The sequence below is a fragment of the Miscanthus floridulus genome, chromosome 8 (assembly GCF_019320115.1).
Source record: "Miscanthus floridulus cultivar M001 chromosome 8, ASM1932011v1, whole genome shotgun sequence".
Lineage (NCBI taxonomy): Eukaryota > Viridiplantae > Streptophyta > Magnoliopsida > Poales > Poaceae > Miscanthus > Miscanthus floridulus.
This window is the reverse complement of record NC_089587.1, coordinates 204,443,540-204,460,490: the sequence shown is the minus strand read 5'-3', so window position 1 is coordinate 204,460,490 and position 16,951 is coordinate 204,443,540. Positions and strand designations below refer to the sequence as shown.

General features: G+C 41.3%; 2 protein-coding genes and 1 long non-coding RNA gene across 5 annotated transcripts; 1 reads left to right on the top strand and 2 right to left on the bottom strand.

Annotated features, from left to right (window-relative positions):
* Positions 1–5,205: 5,205 nt before the first annotated feature.
* On the top strand, positions 5,206–9,434 carry LOC136477974 (adenylyltransferase and sulfurtransferase MOCS3-1-like). 3 transcript variants are annotated; one of them, XM_066476282.1, is made up of 11 exons: positions 5,206–5,609; positions 5,866–5,958; positions 6,180–6,235; positions 6,523–6,587; positions 6,691–6,765; positions 6,857–6,935; positions 7,114–7,152; positions 7,235–7,343; positions 7,752–7,870; positions 8,694–8,830; positions 8,913–9,070. In XM_066476282.1, the coding sequence occupies exons 1-11, from the start codon at positions 5,312–5,314 to the stop codon at positions 8,926–8,928; spliced, it is 1,086 nt and encodes a 361-aa protein (XP_066332379.1). In that variant the 5' UTR covers positions 5,206–5,311; the 3' UTR covers positions 8,929–9,070. The 3 variants fall into 3 exon arrangements, with proteins under 3 accessions (XP_066332379.1, XP_066332380.1, XP_066332378.1); XM_066476281.1 differs by having other exon boundaries at positions 5,209–5,609; positions 8,711–8,830; positions 8,913–9,434; XM_066476283.1 differs by lacking the exon at positions 8,913–9,070 and having other exon boundaries at positions 5,207–5,609; positions 8,552–8,825.
* A 188-nt stretch (positions 9,435–9,622) lies between these two features.
* Positions 9,623–10,984, bottom strand: LOC136477975 (uncharacterized). The gene is made up of 3 exons (XR_010764157.1): positions 10,616–10,984; positions 10,380–10,498; positions 9,623–9,942 (listed from the first exon to the last, which is right to left on the bottom strand). It is a non-coding gene; the product is annotated as an uncharacterized lncRNA (long non-coding RNA).
* A 1,790-nt stretch (positions 10,985–12,774) lies between these two features.
* On the bottom strand, positions 12,775–16,654 carry LOC136474655 (zinc finger CCCH domain-containing protein 40). The gene is made up of 4 exons (XM_066472217.1): positions 16,478–16,654; positions 15,290–15,559; positions 14,707–14,930; positions 12,775–13,826 (listed from the first exon to the last, which is right to left on the bottom strand). Exons 1-4 carry the CDS (start codon positions 16,580–16,582, stop codon positions 12,950–12,952), a joined length of 1,476 nt encoding a protein of 491 aa, XP_066328314.1. The 5' UTR covers positions 16,583–16,654; the 3' UTR covers positions 12,775–12,949.
* Positions 16,655–16,951: the final 297 nt, after the last annotated feature.

The following is a 16,951-nucleotide window of genomic DNA, read 5'->3' as shown; positions in this document are numbered from 1 at the left end:
CGGCGGCGGCGGCGTAGGGTTGGAAAAGAAGTACCGCAAAAAAACCCCAAGTGGGACCAAAATTTGATTTTTTTAAGTGAAATATTGAGTACTATTGGAGATGACCTTTTTTTTTTCTTCTAATACCTTTTTAGGAGCTAAGAAAACATGGACTTTTTAGGAGAAATTTTTAGGGAACCCTTGGAGATGCTCTAACGCCGTTAAATTGCAGGTGCGAAAAGTCAAAAATACCCTTAAGTGTAAATATGTCATTAATTTTTTTGAGCATCTTAACGACTTTAAATGAAAAAACTATCTATAATTTTTATATAAAAATTATTTTCATTTAATTCTGCAAAAAAGATATGATTTTTCTAAGATATATTAATCATATCAAATCATATTTTTTGCGGAATTAAATGAAAATAATTTTTATATGAAAATTATAGATCTCGACCAGATCTACAACTTTCTAGTTTTGAGTTTTTTCATTAGAAGTCGTTAAGATGCTCAAAAAAATTAATGACATATTTAAACCTAAGGGTATTTTTGACTTTTCACACATGCAGTTTGACGGCGTTAGAGTCCAAACTGACGGCAGTGGCATGGAGGGCACAAAAAAGTTAGAGCAGTGGCGCTGAAGACCGCTAAACTTTTTCAGAGGCTCACAGGGCGTTGCGATCTTTTTTAATGGCACACAGAGAATTTCCCCTTCAACTTTTCACCTTACCGCCCCTTCTGATGGACAGCATCTGGAATCCCTATTCTGCCCTCCCTCCCTTAATCGAATGCTTTGCCTAGGTGGAACATAACCGAACGTGAATCTTGATGCGAGGAACAATTCGACGGCCAGGATATCCCCCGTGGCCACATGTACAAATGGAAAATCAACTCTCGTCGTCTCGACAGAGAAGGGTCCGACGACGAATCGGATAGATGGCGGCTGGGAGTCGTCGCGCTGATCGCCGCTGGGAGTCATCACGGTTACACCGGGCGAGGACTTGGGGCGGGTGTCACGTGATGTTTGCGCTAATCGTGGGCTCTGTGTTTGATCGCGTGATGTTTGCGCTAATAGCGGGCGGTACTAGATGCAAACGGCGTGGCTTTCCGAAAGAAAAAAATGCCAACGGTGTGGCGGTGGGCAAACTTCGAACCCGCGTTTGAGTCACTTGCTTGGGCGGAGGGGCGCACGGGGTTGGGTGAGTTTGAAGCCAGGCGTCAAACTTCTTTCGCCATCGTATTTGTTTTGGGTATTTAGTTCTTAATTTTAATGGAGACAAATTTCTATGTGTATTTTTTCGGTGCATGATGATCGGAGGTTCTCAACAGGGGACATTTTTCTGGTAGACCTAGTATAGTTTTTATTAGTTCATTATAGTAGAGATAAAGCTAGCATTCACGGCAATAAGTAGTACCGGAATGAATAAAATGAATAAATTATAATAGAAAGGTTAGAAAATTATACCATTAATTAGGATGGAATAATATAAGAAGAAGAAAAATTACTTGACAACTTTAAGGATTTTCAAACCTAGAGGCTCCCTACATTGTAGTTCTAGTACGCCTTTTCACAGAGGGTTGGTATATATATAGGGAGGAAAACCCTCTATCTTCATATCAACTAGCAATATGGTATTAATTGATGTTGCGTTCTCTATCTTTACCTGTGGGCTTAAACATTAAAGTCCATGAGAGAACACAAACAATAATGAACCTTGCATGTTTATTAGAATTTCTGCATATGAGCTTTAAAATCTAACACTTTTTCGGTTCATCCTTTGAAACTACATGCTGCACAGACTTGCTATTCAATTATATAAATATATGTTTTGTATGTTCAGTTCCTAGTTCTAGTAATTCGTAATTCTACAGATCAACCTACACTTATATAGGTTTCCAACAGAAATCCTTATCAGTGAAAAGCCTGATTTAAGAAATAGGCACAAACAACCCCGGCCGGAGTACGAAACCAAGATATTGATATCCAAAACTAGGTAGCGTGCTCGTGCGTCGCTATAGGACAACTAAATCTTTTATACTAAAAACACACGGATCGCACGATAAGATAACAATACTGTTAAATTAAATACCGACGTTAAAGTGACATTTAATTCAAAAAGCAAAGTTCGTGAAATTAACACAGTCACGGAGAGCGCGGCGTCGCAGGCTCACAAACTCTACTGTATAGACTTTTTCGTGATATGGCTAAGATAATATTTTATATCGGCAGAAAGAATTCTTCGATATCTATTTCTTCCATGCACCAATAAATCCATGAATAAGTTTCGATGCATCTCCATATAATCCTGTACACACAGGTTCGAGTATATATGTAAATATTAGTGCCTGTCACATGGATAATATTACATGTCTTAAAAAATCTCTCATAAAATTTTAAAACAAAGTATGTTATACTCACCATATAAATATGTGTGGCTTTAGGACTATTCCACACAGACATATATTGTAGAATAAGGTATCAACTTGAGGGTCTATTCCAAGATGTTGAATTAGGTGTTGTAATTCTTAATTTCGACATATTTTTTAGGTCAAGACAACCAATGGTGACAATTTTCTTAGTGGTGCACCTCTTGACTATCTGAGTAAGGACAAGTTAGCACTGCAAAGGATCAGAAAAACTGCTGAGAAGGCCAATGTTGAGTTTTCCTCCACTATGCATACTAAAACCTATGTCCTCGTTTATCATTGCCGATGCTTTTGATGCAAAGCAATTCAACATTACCATGATCAGATATAAGTTTGAGTCTCTTGTGAGCAATCTCATAGAAGGACTCTCATTCTTTATTTGATCTGCCTCAAGAATATTGGCAGAACGATGGACCCATGTTGAAATGTCGCACCAAAAAATGTTCATGTTTTGTCCACGATTTATTTCTCATGAATACATGTGGGTACTATGATAACACTACCTACACCAAATGAAAGATTAGAGAGAATTTGCATTGCCTCCAGAAGGATTTATTTATTAAGTTCTTTGGACCCTACATGTAGTTTTGAAATATCTGTTTACATGTCTTACCTCGTATCCTAATTCAAAATTTTATAGTTTAATTAGAATATTTAGGTGATTGTATATATATAATATTCAATATAAGAATAATCTATGCATGATCTTCTTGAAAGATTTGTGCAGTGTAAAGACATCTTCGTTTTTCATACATGACCGTGCTAACGCTACGGTAAAAATAAAAGGACAATATATCAATTAAAAAATAAAAACAAAACTCATGCTCAAAGTCAAAGAGATAAATTATGGATGCTTGAATTTTATCATCCATTATCTACCGGCGTGCCTATAAAATAGACTAAATAAACAATTAAACATAGATAGAAAACTAAATTAATGAAAGGATCATTGCAAGACATCAATCATCTTATAGCTTCAGACAATATCGCAAAGCTACTAAAAACTGCAACCGTGCCCTCACCTCAAATATTATCCAGATAAATGGATTACAATGAAAGAAATAGATATCAAAGATTTTTTCCTACCAATATAAAACATCATCTTAACCGCATCACGGAAAGGTCTATAAAGTAGAGTTTGTGAGCCTACGACGCCGTGCACTCCGTGACTATGTTAAATTCATAAACTTTGCCTTTTGGATTAAATGTCACATAATGTTGGTATTTAATTTTTATAGTATTATTATCTTATCGTGCGATCCATGTGTTTTTAGTATAAATTGTTACTTATCTCGTAGCAACGCATGAACATGCTACATATTATAAATATAAATAATAAAAAAGACGACAAGAAACATTGGCATTAGGCCAACTCCTTTTAATTCTTTACAAACACATCTGAAAGTTAACATGTGGGTCGTGGGCTGTGGGCATCAAATCAAAATAACAAAAAGAACATGGATTCGACCATAAGTAGCTTTTGTCCTCTCTCTTTTTTGAAAAAAGAAAGCTACAACAGAGTTACAGGATTGTCAATCTTATCAGCACCATCAATTTTTGGCAATTGTAGAACTCAACCAAGACATCTATTGAAGTGCTACATCCTTAGCTCGCAACCTAATTAAGAGTAAGTTCTCGTAAGCCTAGCTTCCCAGCTATTATTAAACTGCATAAAGGGCTCTGAAATGAAGACCACTATTTGAAAAAAGAGTAAATGATTATTGTTTCCTTCCATGCATGACATGTGGCCTAAGGTGATCGATTTGTTTCCTTCAAAGCAGGCGGAGATCGTAGGGATGACAGTTTATTTTTCTATCGCGCGGAGTATCGCACGGGATGGACAGACGGAAGAACCAAAACAAATATCGTACCAAAAGATGTTCACGTTTTATTCTTTTTAGTTGTAGAAGATATAGTTGGGTGTCTATAACATGGAAGCCCCCAAGATGCCAGCTTATAATGAAGCAAAAAAGGTAATGTGAACACCTCCACAAACACAGAGTAAAATAAGAGGACAAAACATAGATCTAATAACAAAATAATGATCGTGTACAAAACAAATTGTAGCCCGGTAAGCCACATGTTTCATGAGAGGTCGACATATATGTTGCAACATGAAAATAACATGAAGTCAGCTTCTAATAAATGTGAAAATTCTATGCTAACAATGGTAGATAATGGAGCTAAATAAGAGCATAGAGCATTAGCTCCATAACTGCGAGGGAATTAGCCACAAAGTATAGATCATAGGTCTCGTAAGAGTATAAGAGCATAGGACGTAAGCTTAATTTAAGAAATAGCCATCAACCTGAGGTGTCGACAGAGTACTCTAATGATGCAATGTCTTTTCTGTCAGCCAATACAGAAGGAATTTGCAAGGAAAAAAAAAGAAAGCACGGTAGGAAACATGAACAATTACATTGTAGCAATGATGGAAAGCTAGATTTACTAACAAATTAGAACACAACTATCGGTAGGTGCAAGGAACAATATTTACTTTCGGCGGAAACAAACACGGTCATTACCACCTCGCCTCTTAACGCAAGTGGTCTCTTACTGGATCGAGCTTTTACCGTATTTGTTTAGGCCAGATGTAGTTAGATTTACGTCAATTCATATGCGTTGAAATGAATTAAGGTAGAGTTTAGTTTAAGTTACCCGATACCACAGAAGTCCGACTGCATCCGAGCAAGGCCGGGCCCCACGTGGGAAGACGCGGTTGGTTAATTTCAGCGGCTGTGGCGAGACAATCGTCTTGTTCGCTTTGATTTCAACCAGCCCAGACCAACCGACCAACAGTATTTTCTCTCACGTAAAACCAGACCAAACCACTCCCTAAACCAACCAGCGAACAAGCCGAATTTCGGCGGTTCAGCAGTTGAGCAAAGCGTCCAGGTGCGGAGGGATGGGCGGCGGCGGCGGCAGCGGCAGCGGCAGGAGGGAGGCGATAGAGCGGGAGCTGAAGAAGCTTCGGGCAGAGCGGGAGGACCTCGACGGCCGGATACGGCTGCTGGAATCGGAGCTCGAGGCGGTGCCTGCGGGAGTCAGCGGTGCGGCGGCGGGGAAAGGAGTAGGGGACGGTGCGTGCGGCGGAAGTGTCGCGTGCCAGAGCCGCGTGGGGTTTGCGCCGGACGGTGGCCTCCCGGCGGATATGATCTACCGGTACAGCCGCCACCTCCTCCTCCCGGACTTCGGGGTCGAAGGTCAGTTGTTTCGTTTCAATCAGCACGGCTTGCTGTTTCCAAAATCTCGAGCTTGCTTCCATTAGTATGGCTTCCATGTTGCTCCAAGAACTGCCCCCTTTCTCTTGGTTACTACTAGTATATAGTTGCTTGCCTCTTCTGCTTCCGATGTGTCATACTGTCATCACAATTGCAGCACATTGCTGGGAAAAAAAGGTGCAGTGTAGCAAGCTCGTGTTTCGGCTGATACTCTGATCCTTTGTCATCTATCTGGCAGGCCAGCGGAAGCTTTCACAATCGTCGATTTTAGTGGTTGGGGCTGGAGGTTTGGGCTCTCCCGTGGTGTCGTATCTAGCAGCTTGTGGCGTCGGTAAATTTTCTCTCTGCTGTGAAGTTGTGTTTAACTTTAGTTTCTCAAGGAACAAATTATATTTCTTTAGTGATAAGACAGATTTCTAGACGTGGTCCTTCTCCTTCTTGACAAAGTTTTTTCTATTTCTTATGTGTAAAGTGAATATGATGGTGGGCTCCAATTCCGTAGTTTGTTGCATTCACTAATGTATCGTTGCTTACAGCCTGTTATCTTGTTAGGTTGCTTGAGCATTGTGGATGGTGATGACGTTGAACTGAATAACCTTCATCGACAGGTGAAATAATTTGGCATGTCTTCTGTCCCTCTTATCTAGCGTTCTCAATATTTTCTTTGGAATATATCTAAACACTGAATCATCTGCATGATGTATTCTTGTTGTTATTGGTAACTTAATTAGAAGGGAAATATAAATATGCACGCATAAGCTAGCAAATTTGTAGTGCACTGAGAGAACACTTGATAAAACGATTTTGAACATAACCCATGATCAAAATTCGTTATTTTAATCTGTGGCAGTCGTACATATCAATGATAACCTTGTTTTTTTGTTACCTCTCTTAGGTAATTCATAAAGAAGCATATGTTGGACAACCAAAAGTGAAGTCAGCAGCTGATGCTTGCCGTGAGTAAGAAACTATCCTTTTGGAAGTTTTCTCTGAATTGGTTGCCAACCAAATGTACTATTTGATGCTACTATTTCACCATATCACATATGCTGTCTCAAATCAGGATTAATTCCTCTATCAAGGTTGTAGAGCACCATCATACTCTGCAGCCATGCAATGCTTTGGAGATTGTGCGGAAGTATCCTTACAATATCTGCTATGATAGATACAGTAATTTTTCTTCTCAAAGGCAACACTCTTGTTTTCAGCATTAACTAAAACAACCACAGATATGATATAGTTGTTGATGCAACTGACAACCTTCCTACTAGGTATATGATCAGTGATTGTTGTGTTCTGCTGAACAAGGTAACTTTATCTTTGCTGTTGTAAGTGATGCACGCTATACTTGATATGGAATTCTTGCTCTTCCATGTTAACTTGTTGCCAAGTAAATTTCCCCATCAAATATGATATAGTGTAATAACTGTTTATTGATTGTAATCATCCATTGATCAATCACTTACATCTGATCTACTTCTTGCAGCCACTTGTATCTGGTGCGGCATTAGGTTTAGAAGGGCAGGCAAGCATCTTTCTTGCCAAAGAGATTGCACCTTTTTCACTTCACCTTATATTTTTTATTCATTCATTGACTTCTCTAACAGTTGACTGTTTATCATCATAATGGAAGTCCATGCTATCGGTGCCTCTTTCCAAGTCCACCACCTGTGGCAGCCTGCCAGAGATGCTCAGACAGTGGTGTTCTTGGGGCTGGTAGGTGACACTGTAGAAGCTCGTCATTATTAGTACAGTGGGCAAAATCTTGCTTAGATTTTTTTTCTCAAACTGTTTAAAATTCATCAAACTTCTCTGTTTATATGATGTGGACTTCAGCCCAAATAGGAGATTTTAAATCATGAGTTCGTGGCTCCAATGTTGTGTAACTAATCTTTTTTCATGTCCATATTAATCCTTAATTATTCAGTGGCTTTTTCTTCATGATTTTCTTAAATATGGTGGTATACTGTGCTTTTACAAGAAATCAGTGTAGACACCTCACTTAAGTTAGCTATTTGTATAATTAGTTTTTGAGTTTTGCAGCTATCTATGATTAGTGCCCTGTTAGTTACTTTATTAGACATAGTTTCGCACTGGTGTACTAACTACTGTTTTGTTTACTAGTTCCGGGAGTGATTGGTTGCTTACAAGCTCTGGAGGCTATAAAGGTTGCAACTGGTGTTGGTGAACCCCTATGCGGAAGAATGCTACTATTTGACGCACTCTCTGCTCGTATTAGAATTGTATGTGACTTTGCTCTATAAATTTATTGTCTTTGAATGCATGGTCACAATGCATCCTAATCCCAGCACCATCGGGGGATGGCAATGTTGCATCCTCCTATCTAGTTTTAACTTGCACCTTCTTTCTAGTATATTTATCGCAGATTCGAGTCTGGTGCATAAATTACAGTAGTGGGATAGGATCATGTTGCCAATCATGTTTTAGTATAAAAGAATTGAAATTGGTTCTCACAAGAATGTAATCCTTTGTAGGACCATTCTCAGCATTAGTGAGAAACTGACTCTCTTTTCTTATGGGAACAACCTTTACATTCTATTCTGTTGTATCCTTATATGTGATGGTCACATCTTGATTGTGCCTCATAAAGTTTAGTTTTGTGCTTTTGAACCAATATATAATACCTTCGAGCTATTTAGATTCTGGGAACATAGCTTTTGCTAGCAGGGTTTAAGAGCCCCCTGTTTTAATGTTTCCCAGACCTTCGCATAAAGCTGGTAATGAACCTATTCCCAGCACCAGTAGTTAGTGTTACAAGCCTTCTAACTTCAAAGGAATCTAATTGTGAAGTAGCCACCAAAGCATCCGCATGATTTTGCCTGGTTTCTTCTCCCAGTACTTACTGTGATTTTCAGTCGCCAATGTCATTTGAAACCCTGTTTGAGTATTCATCCTATTTGCAGGTGGTCTGCCATTAAGTGGATTATGGTCATCACTGTAGTTCTGGTCATCCTGCAAATTATTAACATCTTCTGATCCTTCGAAGTTGTTTGCATTGCTTGGACGCATAGCTATAGGACTGTCTTAATATAGCTCATTATCAAGTATATGCATATTTGCAGGTTAAGCTTCGTGGAAGCTCTCCAGATTGCACCCATTGTGGCAAAAATTCCTTTTTCACAGAACAAGATTTTCAGAAGTTTGACTATGAGAACTTCACTCAATCACCAATGTCTGATAAGGTAATGTGAATGGATGCAGTTCAGATCATATCGAGAATGATCTTGAAATCTTTGTCCTCATCGACTGTTACATTTACTGCAGGCAGCACCAAGTGTGAACCTACTCCCAGAGAGCGCCCGAATCACTTGCAGAGATTACAAAAAACTGGTTGACAATAGTGAACCTCATCTATTATTGGACGTACGACCCGCACATCACTTCCAAATAGCTTCAATTTATCCATCTCTGAACATCCCGCTCTCCATGTTGGAAGAGAAGCTACCTACACTTGAAACCTCACTGAAGGAAACAGGAGAGGCATCAACCTTGGTTGTCCTGTGTAGAAGAGGCAATGACTCTCAGAGAGCCGTCAAGCTTCTCCACGAGAAGGGATTTGCTTCTGCGAAGGATATCATCGGTGGGCTGCAGGCGTGGGGACGAGATGTTGCTCCTGATTTCCCTGTGTACTAGCGAAATGGATGTAACAATTATATGCCTCCTATGAGGATTCACGATTAAGGTCAAACGTTTACATAGGACAGAGCTTGTGGGAGTGAGTTTAAGATTGTTTCCCACGCGGTTAGCTATTCTTCTCGGCTTAAGAATGATCTACTTGTTTGAGTTCGTACCTTTTGACTGTGAATGCCGCCAGAGTTGCTGCTGTTGCAAGAACGAGAACTCTGATACTATTGTTTGAGTACTAATTTTACAATACCGTGTACTTGTAACACACACACAAAAAAACAACATCATGGAAGACTTGTATGTTAAATCCGTGATAGCTCATGCCATGGACAAAATAAGATTATAAGATTTGAGCTACAAAATTACTTTAAAGGCAGCAGATCAAAATAAGATTTGACGATGGGAATAAATTTTTTTTATCGATAATGATACCCTCAGGGCGTCCGCCCTTCCGGACGGGATGGACCCGCCTTGCATCGCGCGCCCTTGCTTCTCGCGCATCGCGTCAGATCCGCCTCGAGTTGCGTGCCCCTGCTCCTCGCGCCTCAAGCTGGACCTGCCTCGTGCCGCGCACCCCACCCATGCCTCAAGTTGCGCGCCTTTCGCTCCTCGCGCCCCAGTTCGTGCCCCGCATCACGTGTCGCCCTGCGTCTCGCGCTGTGCTCCCCTGTCAACGAGCTCCATTGGGCGGCAGCAAAAGTAGATGAGCATATGTTTGCAACCATATGTTTAATATGTTTCAGATGTATATTGCATATGTTTCATCTTGATGTTGCAAAAGTAGATCTTCCCCAGGAACGACAATGACCTGGTGTTTAATACTTTTCTAAGGTCATGTTCGGTATGCAGGGAATGACTTCCTGGAACCGTTCTTGGCTGGAATGCTTATACAATTTGTATAGGCCAAGCTTCCCAGGAATCGTTCCTTGCAGGAACGACAAGAAACGAACGAGGCATAATGGAACCCACCTATTAAAATAGCACTACTTTTATCTATCCATGGAAGAACATTCTAGAATGCATTGATTATTTTTCAGTTTCTAACTATGGGGAGAATGATGGAGGAGGGGTAAATATGTAATTTCACACCTACACTAATCTTACCTCGAAAAGCGAGATTTACATTCTTTCGGAGGTAGTACATTGGAAACCGAAGTGATGCTTATGTTGTTCACTGTTATTCCAAATGTAGCATTACTCTACCTGACGCTCGTTTGAAAGACCTGCCTCGAAATATGTAAGCACAAGCAGAGGATCATCTTCTTGAATCTACACAATCGAGGGCATTGAATCTTAATTACTGTCTCAGATCATGAAAATTATCTGAGGTAACAACAGACCTTTGGTATAGCATGTTCAAAACAAACTGCAGCTTCAGGAAACAATCTATTTGAGAACAGGGTTTGTCCCATTCCAATCAACGCCGTAGACAGATCTGGGTTTCTCTCTACTGCTGTCCTGTGTGCAATATTGATCACCAACTCCCATTGTTTGCAAATGGAAGCGGTAGCCAACAATTGATCAGACAAAGCACAACACCGACTTACCTGATCAGTGGAAGAGCTTGATCTCGGCAGCCAATCCCCAGATACTGTAATCAGTGGCGGATGCACGATGCGGGATAAGGGGGGGCTAAAACAATGGAGACGTTGATTTGCAGGAAGATTTAATGGTGAAATCAAGCTTTTGCTACAGTAATTAGGCTTGAAATCAAGAAATTAGGGGGGGCTGGAGCCCCCCCAGCCCCCCCCCTTTGGATCCGCCGCTGACTGTAATGCTTGCTAATGATAAACATATAGGTATATGCATCAGAATTCATACCGGAACAATATTCCAAGACAAAAAATTGTGCTCCTCATGACCTCAGGTGAGCTGGACACAGATATATTTCCTTCCATACTTTCCATTGCAAAATTAGGAGTTGTACTCTCACTGGCAGTTCCCTTATCAGATGACATCGATTTCATTTGCAGGTCAGCATCTTTAAGCTGTGACCTCTGTAAATTCATGATAACTTCAGCATCATGATTCAGGCATGCCTGCATCATCTCAGGTACCTCAAGAGGTGACTTTTGCGCTCTGTAACCAACCTGAGCTCTAGTATCTGGCAATCCCAACAGCTTGCGGGCAGCATCACTTCTCAAGGACAATTGCTGCGATTTAATCATTTGAAAATACTCCCTCTGTCCGGTTAAGGATGCAATTCTAGCTCCTTGGCCTTGTCCAACAAAGAATGCAATCTATACTTGTAGGTGCATAGGGTAGCTAGGCAGTGGGTCCAGCTTTCACGTACATCCACAGCTGCATGCCCCTTCTCAGCCACACACACCTCCTCTCCGCCCACCTTCTCACCTGCAATTTTATTGACATCGATGCTCGTGTACCGATAGTGCGCCTGCGAGCGTTTGCCAGCGGAATAAAGTAGGGGCATGCAGGTAATCTTGCTCGGTCACTAATCTGGCCTCAGTAACGTAGAATTGCTTTCTTTGATGGACGGAGGGAGCAGGATGTAACATGAAGTACACAATGCTGACTTCACCGCATCAAGCTTGTTCAAATTAAAAAGCATGGAACCTGATCTGCTCAAAGGATAGAAATAGGAAATTACAAACAAAAAGGGCAATTCATAAGCGTTTTTTTTTCCTGTTGGAGTTTACACATGTATCTGTTCTAAGCAACCTCTTCGGAGTTCTTGACCGCCGTTGCATTATCATACCATCTGCTGTGGGCTATTTGGTATCTCCTTCAAGGTGTTCTTAGGATCATATATTAGTGTCATTAAGAAAATTTGCGTTGCACCATACGAGCTAGGCTGTGTGCTGCTTTTTCATCTGGAGAGCCATGTCCAAAGTCCCGTATAGACAACCAAACGCTCTAAAATTGCATCTCCAGAGTCTGGTTCTACTATATGCAGGCAACTAAACATGCTATAGAACATTGTGGATGTCAACTGAATCAAATGAATTGGCTTTGAGCTTATGTGAGCCTAATGTTTTCTTGTGGTAAGCCTCAGCGTTGGTATCCTTTCGACATTGCCGATACAAGCATAACTTTGCAAGGATCATGCGTCCTATGTATGATCATGTGTAGTTTTGGCGATTTACATGACAACACAAAGCACAAAGACTAACATGCGTGTGTTAAAATGTGTTAGACAAACATGAGTGTTAAAATGTGTTAGATGGGCTCTAAGAGGAATATAAATGTTGAATCAACAATTTTGGCAATAAATGTTGAATCAACAAATTCAAAGAAAAAAATGTTTTAGTTAACAACAAAAAAAGGATAAGGGAAGGAACTTAAAGCAAGATTTGGGAAGTATATAATAGCCTAAAAGAGATGGAAGGAAACTAACCAAAATTACAAACGGACGACTATGTACTAAATATATACTGGTCTAGTGGACTACTATCCAAGTCACTTTTTACAACCGAGTTGTTAGGTCAATCTGAAAAGATGAAGGCTTCGATGGCCTCCACGTGAAACTCAGCCAACATGGTAACACAAACTCTAGATGTTGGATACATCCAGTATATCTCCCGGTTTTTCAAACTTTGATAAGCAATACAACAAAGTTTTACTGTTAACCACAAATTAAGAAATTACAAAAGCTGGGTTATATTTTCCTGCTGAGCAATTAGAGCAGTAACAATATACAACATCTTGTAAGGACTTCAGTTCTGAATTGGCTGCTGTGGCTGCTGCTGAGCTGGAGGGCCATGAGGCGGCTGCTGTCCTGCACCTGCTTGCGGTGGTTGCTGAGATGAACTAGCCTGTGCCTGTGCTGGTTGTGCTAGCATCGGCTGGTAAGGTGGATATTGTGGTAGGTAGGGCATGCGCGGTGGAGGCATGTAGCCACCATATGGTGGTGGAGGTGGATAGTATGGTGGATACTGACCATGGTAGTATGGCGGTGGTGCAGGATAGCCACCCTGTGCTGAGCTGCTTGATGGCTGAGCTTGCCCGGCTTGCTGCGGCCCTGGTTTGCCTTCACCGTCCTGTGATTTTACTATAGCACCCATCCTCTGTGGATCCATGGATGGGTACAGAGTCCGCTCTGCTGCTGGTGGTGCTGGAATGTTGAAGTAGTACGATGCTGGTGCAGCCTGTTGCTGTTGGCCCTCCACCCCAGGGGGTTGAGGTTGGTCACCACTCTGCTGCTGAGATATGACAGCCCTAGGGAGCAGTCCTCCATGGGAAACCTGCCCCTGCCTCCCAGACTCATCCTCCTCAGGCTTTGGAGCCTGAGGCTTGCCCCACATCAGCTTCAGGCGCACACCCTTGATGACTAGCTTGTTAGCAAGCTCCTCTGCAGCCTTCTCTGCACCTTCTCTTGTAGTATATGTCACAAATGCAATTGCACGTTGAAGTACCATCCTTATGGACTCAATCTCACCATGGGCATAAAACTGATCCCTCAAATCCTGCTCAATTATTCTGCTATCAAGTCCACCAATGTAGAGGGTCCTTATAGTCTCATCATCTGGCGGTGTCAGGGATGGCATCTCACCTGCCTTGCCCAAAAGTTTCAGTGCAACTGGGTCATTAACTCTGCAGGGAGCAAGAGATAGTCAGAAACCAAGGCAGAGGAGAGAACAGACATGGAAAATTTAGTAAAGTGAATAGATACATTCACCTAAAGGTTTTTAATAATGAATAATTTAGTTGAACTCATTAACTTGACCTAAAAAACATCAATGTTTGGCATATCTAGAGCGCAATTTTGGCTGGGCGATAAAGGTTTCCAAGATAAAGCTAAGAGTTCAACACTTCAACCAAGTTAGGATAGTTTCATGACCAAACAGCATCTGGAGACATCTTTTGTCTGTACATCTGTACATGTAAGCCTTTTATCTAAAAAAACATCCATACATGTAAGCAATACAATTTTTACCCAGGTGTGGGTTAACTGTACAGATGCTAACATCAATTGCCAGAAACTAGAAAGACTTAATTTTGGTCTTACCACCTTAAAATCAACAACAGCAGCAGCATAGTCTTTTAGTCCCAAGCCAGTCAAAATTTTTTTGACAAGAAACAAAATAGAAGGTAATATGGATCTTCAAATATGTGTCTAAAATCCAAGTCATAAAGGAAAAGCATTGCTTAATAGGTTTTTGCTATATGCTCCAGAAAGAACTAGATAGACTACATGAACACAGGAATGGCAACATAGTGTTCTACTGATGCGACGCAAAAGAGCTGAATGAAAAGTATCAAATCCTTCAGACGCCACAATGTTGACAAGCAGAGTCAAGAACATAAGGCTATCTGATTCATTATTACATATGATGAAATTATGAACGCCAGTTTAAAATTGCACATGCTAATCAACAATAGTGATAGCTGAAATGAAGCCTGCAATACATGCAAATAACCACAAAAAATACACATAACTAAAAATAATGAGTGCATAAGCACAGCAACATACCCATAGTAGCGATCTTTAATGTTCTGCTGAGATAACTCCCCAGTTTCAGGCATCTCATGACGATAAGGGCACTCGGCTCCTCTTGTACATTCACCACGCACAAAGAAACTACAAACATGAGCTCTGTTCCTCTTGTAATATGGTGCTGTCCTCTGAAGCTTCAAAATGGTATCATTTGGACGAGCCTTCCCATAGGAAGAATCATAGTCTATGCCAGCTCTGGCCTACATTTATGAACCATAAACTCTCATTAGGAACAACTATTCTTAGGTTAAATGGAACAAACAAGAATAAGTGCATCTAAGCAGAGAATAAGTGTAATTCATTTCAACCATAGCAGCAAGATAAATTACATCTAAAAAAAAGGCATCTTTTGTTGTTGTCATACTTCAAGTGTATCCGACACTATGATACAGTTTACGGTGACATCATAGAAACAGTATTATAATATACATGATATCTTCATTTTCAGATTTCAAACGAACAGAACAAACCTGAAGAATACACAGTTTGTCTTAGATTTTAGGTAATATGAAAGAAAGTAACAACAGCATCAAGATACACTATTGAAATAGAAACATACCCTCCTGTCATGCTCTTCTGCAAAATATTCGCGATTGACATCACTCCTTGGAATTGCATCATTAGAATTGATAGCGAGTGCTGTATCCCGGACCTGAACAGGCAGACCATATTCAAGATCCAGCAGGCAGACCTGGCAGACATTCTTTAGCTTGCAACATGTCTGGCAAATCTCAGTCTTCTTGTACCTTGCATCTCGACCAGGCCGCCACCGAAAGACAGTAAAAGGGCGTGCACAAATTTTGCACTCTTTGTCATACTCAGCTCTTAACTGCAAAGAAAAACAAGAGCCAGTAAGCCATAAAATCGGATTAACATGAAATACTGAAGCAAATGCAAAATAAGGAGAATTAACTGAAAAGTTATCCACATTCATGTATAACACCTAACTAGTACTACATGATGTGTATGGCATATGGCAAAACCAATTGGTTAGCTAGTATAATTTGCTAGCAAACTAATTTATCCTGGTTTTGCTAGCTAGTATAACTGGCCTAAATACAATTATCATCTTGTTAAACTACACTATGCATATGGCAAAACCACCGTACTGCACTACTGCTCTTGCAGAACCATCAACAGTAAGAGCAATATTTTTGCCCGGAGTGCTCTTGGGGTGAAATAATTGAAACTAGGGGCTGTTCAGTTCTGAGGCAGGGATTGCCTTGCCTAGCTAGCAAGGGCCAGCCTTTTACCTCGTGGCTGGAGCGAGCCAGATCGGTTCTCCCATGCTAGCATGGTATTTCCTTGGCAGGACAAGCCCCAAGACCTAGGCCATCAACCAAACAGCTACCTCTTTCCATTTCCTGGCTAAGCAAGGTGAGGTGAGAAGCAACGGAACCAAACAGCCCCAAAACTAGGGCTACAACACATGCATTTGGCAGTGCCCCCGAGGCAAGCATGAAACTTCCTCAACGATCTAATCCCAAGTTCAGCAGCACATCTATCATAGTTAGTTACACAGAGCAACGACAACCTCACAAAAAAAGCCATTATGTAAAACAACTGATGCCACACGTGCACAAAATTCGACACCTAAACAGAAACGTAACCTAGGCCCGGATCCCATCGAGCATAAGAAATCACAAATGAAAACCAAATCAAGCGGACCACCGCGGTGCAAACCGCATGACAACGCCAAGGAGAAGCGAGCAAATCATTCAGGTAGGGTTAGGGTTTGATGTGTTACCATCCGGACGTAAGGGTTGTCGCCGAGGCATGACTCGCAGATGATGGGGAAGTCCGACCGCTCCCACCCGTCCGCCTGCGCGTCCCGCAGCAGCCGATGCGCCATCCCCTCCTCCTCCTCCCCGCCGCCGACGAGAAGCCGAGAGAACGGAGCGAAGGGGCTGCGGGCAAACGAGACCCCGGCTCGGCAGAAGCATTCTTGGGCCTGGTGTGCTGGCCTCTTAAGTACAAAGCATATAGCCCATCATAGGCCCGTATACGCGACGTTGGGCCCAATGCACATAGCCCATCATATGCCAAACCCGTTTTGTTTTGACCTAAGCTGGGCCGAAAGCTGTTAGTGTTTCGTCCGAGCGTAGGTCAGCAAGCAGATGAGGACTCGCATCGCTTGAATCAGTCAATTCGAGTCGTCACCCAACCTTGCGACGGATTTTTTTTAAATTTTTAATCCATTTTTAATCAATATTTTAATACT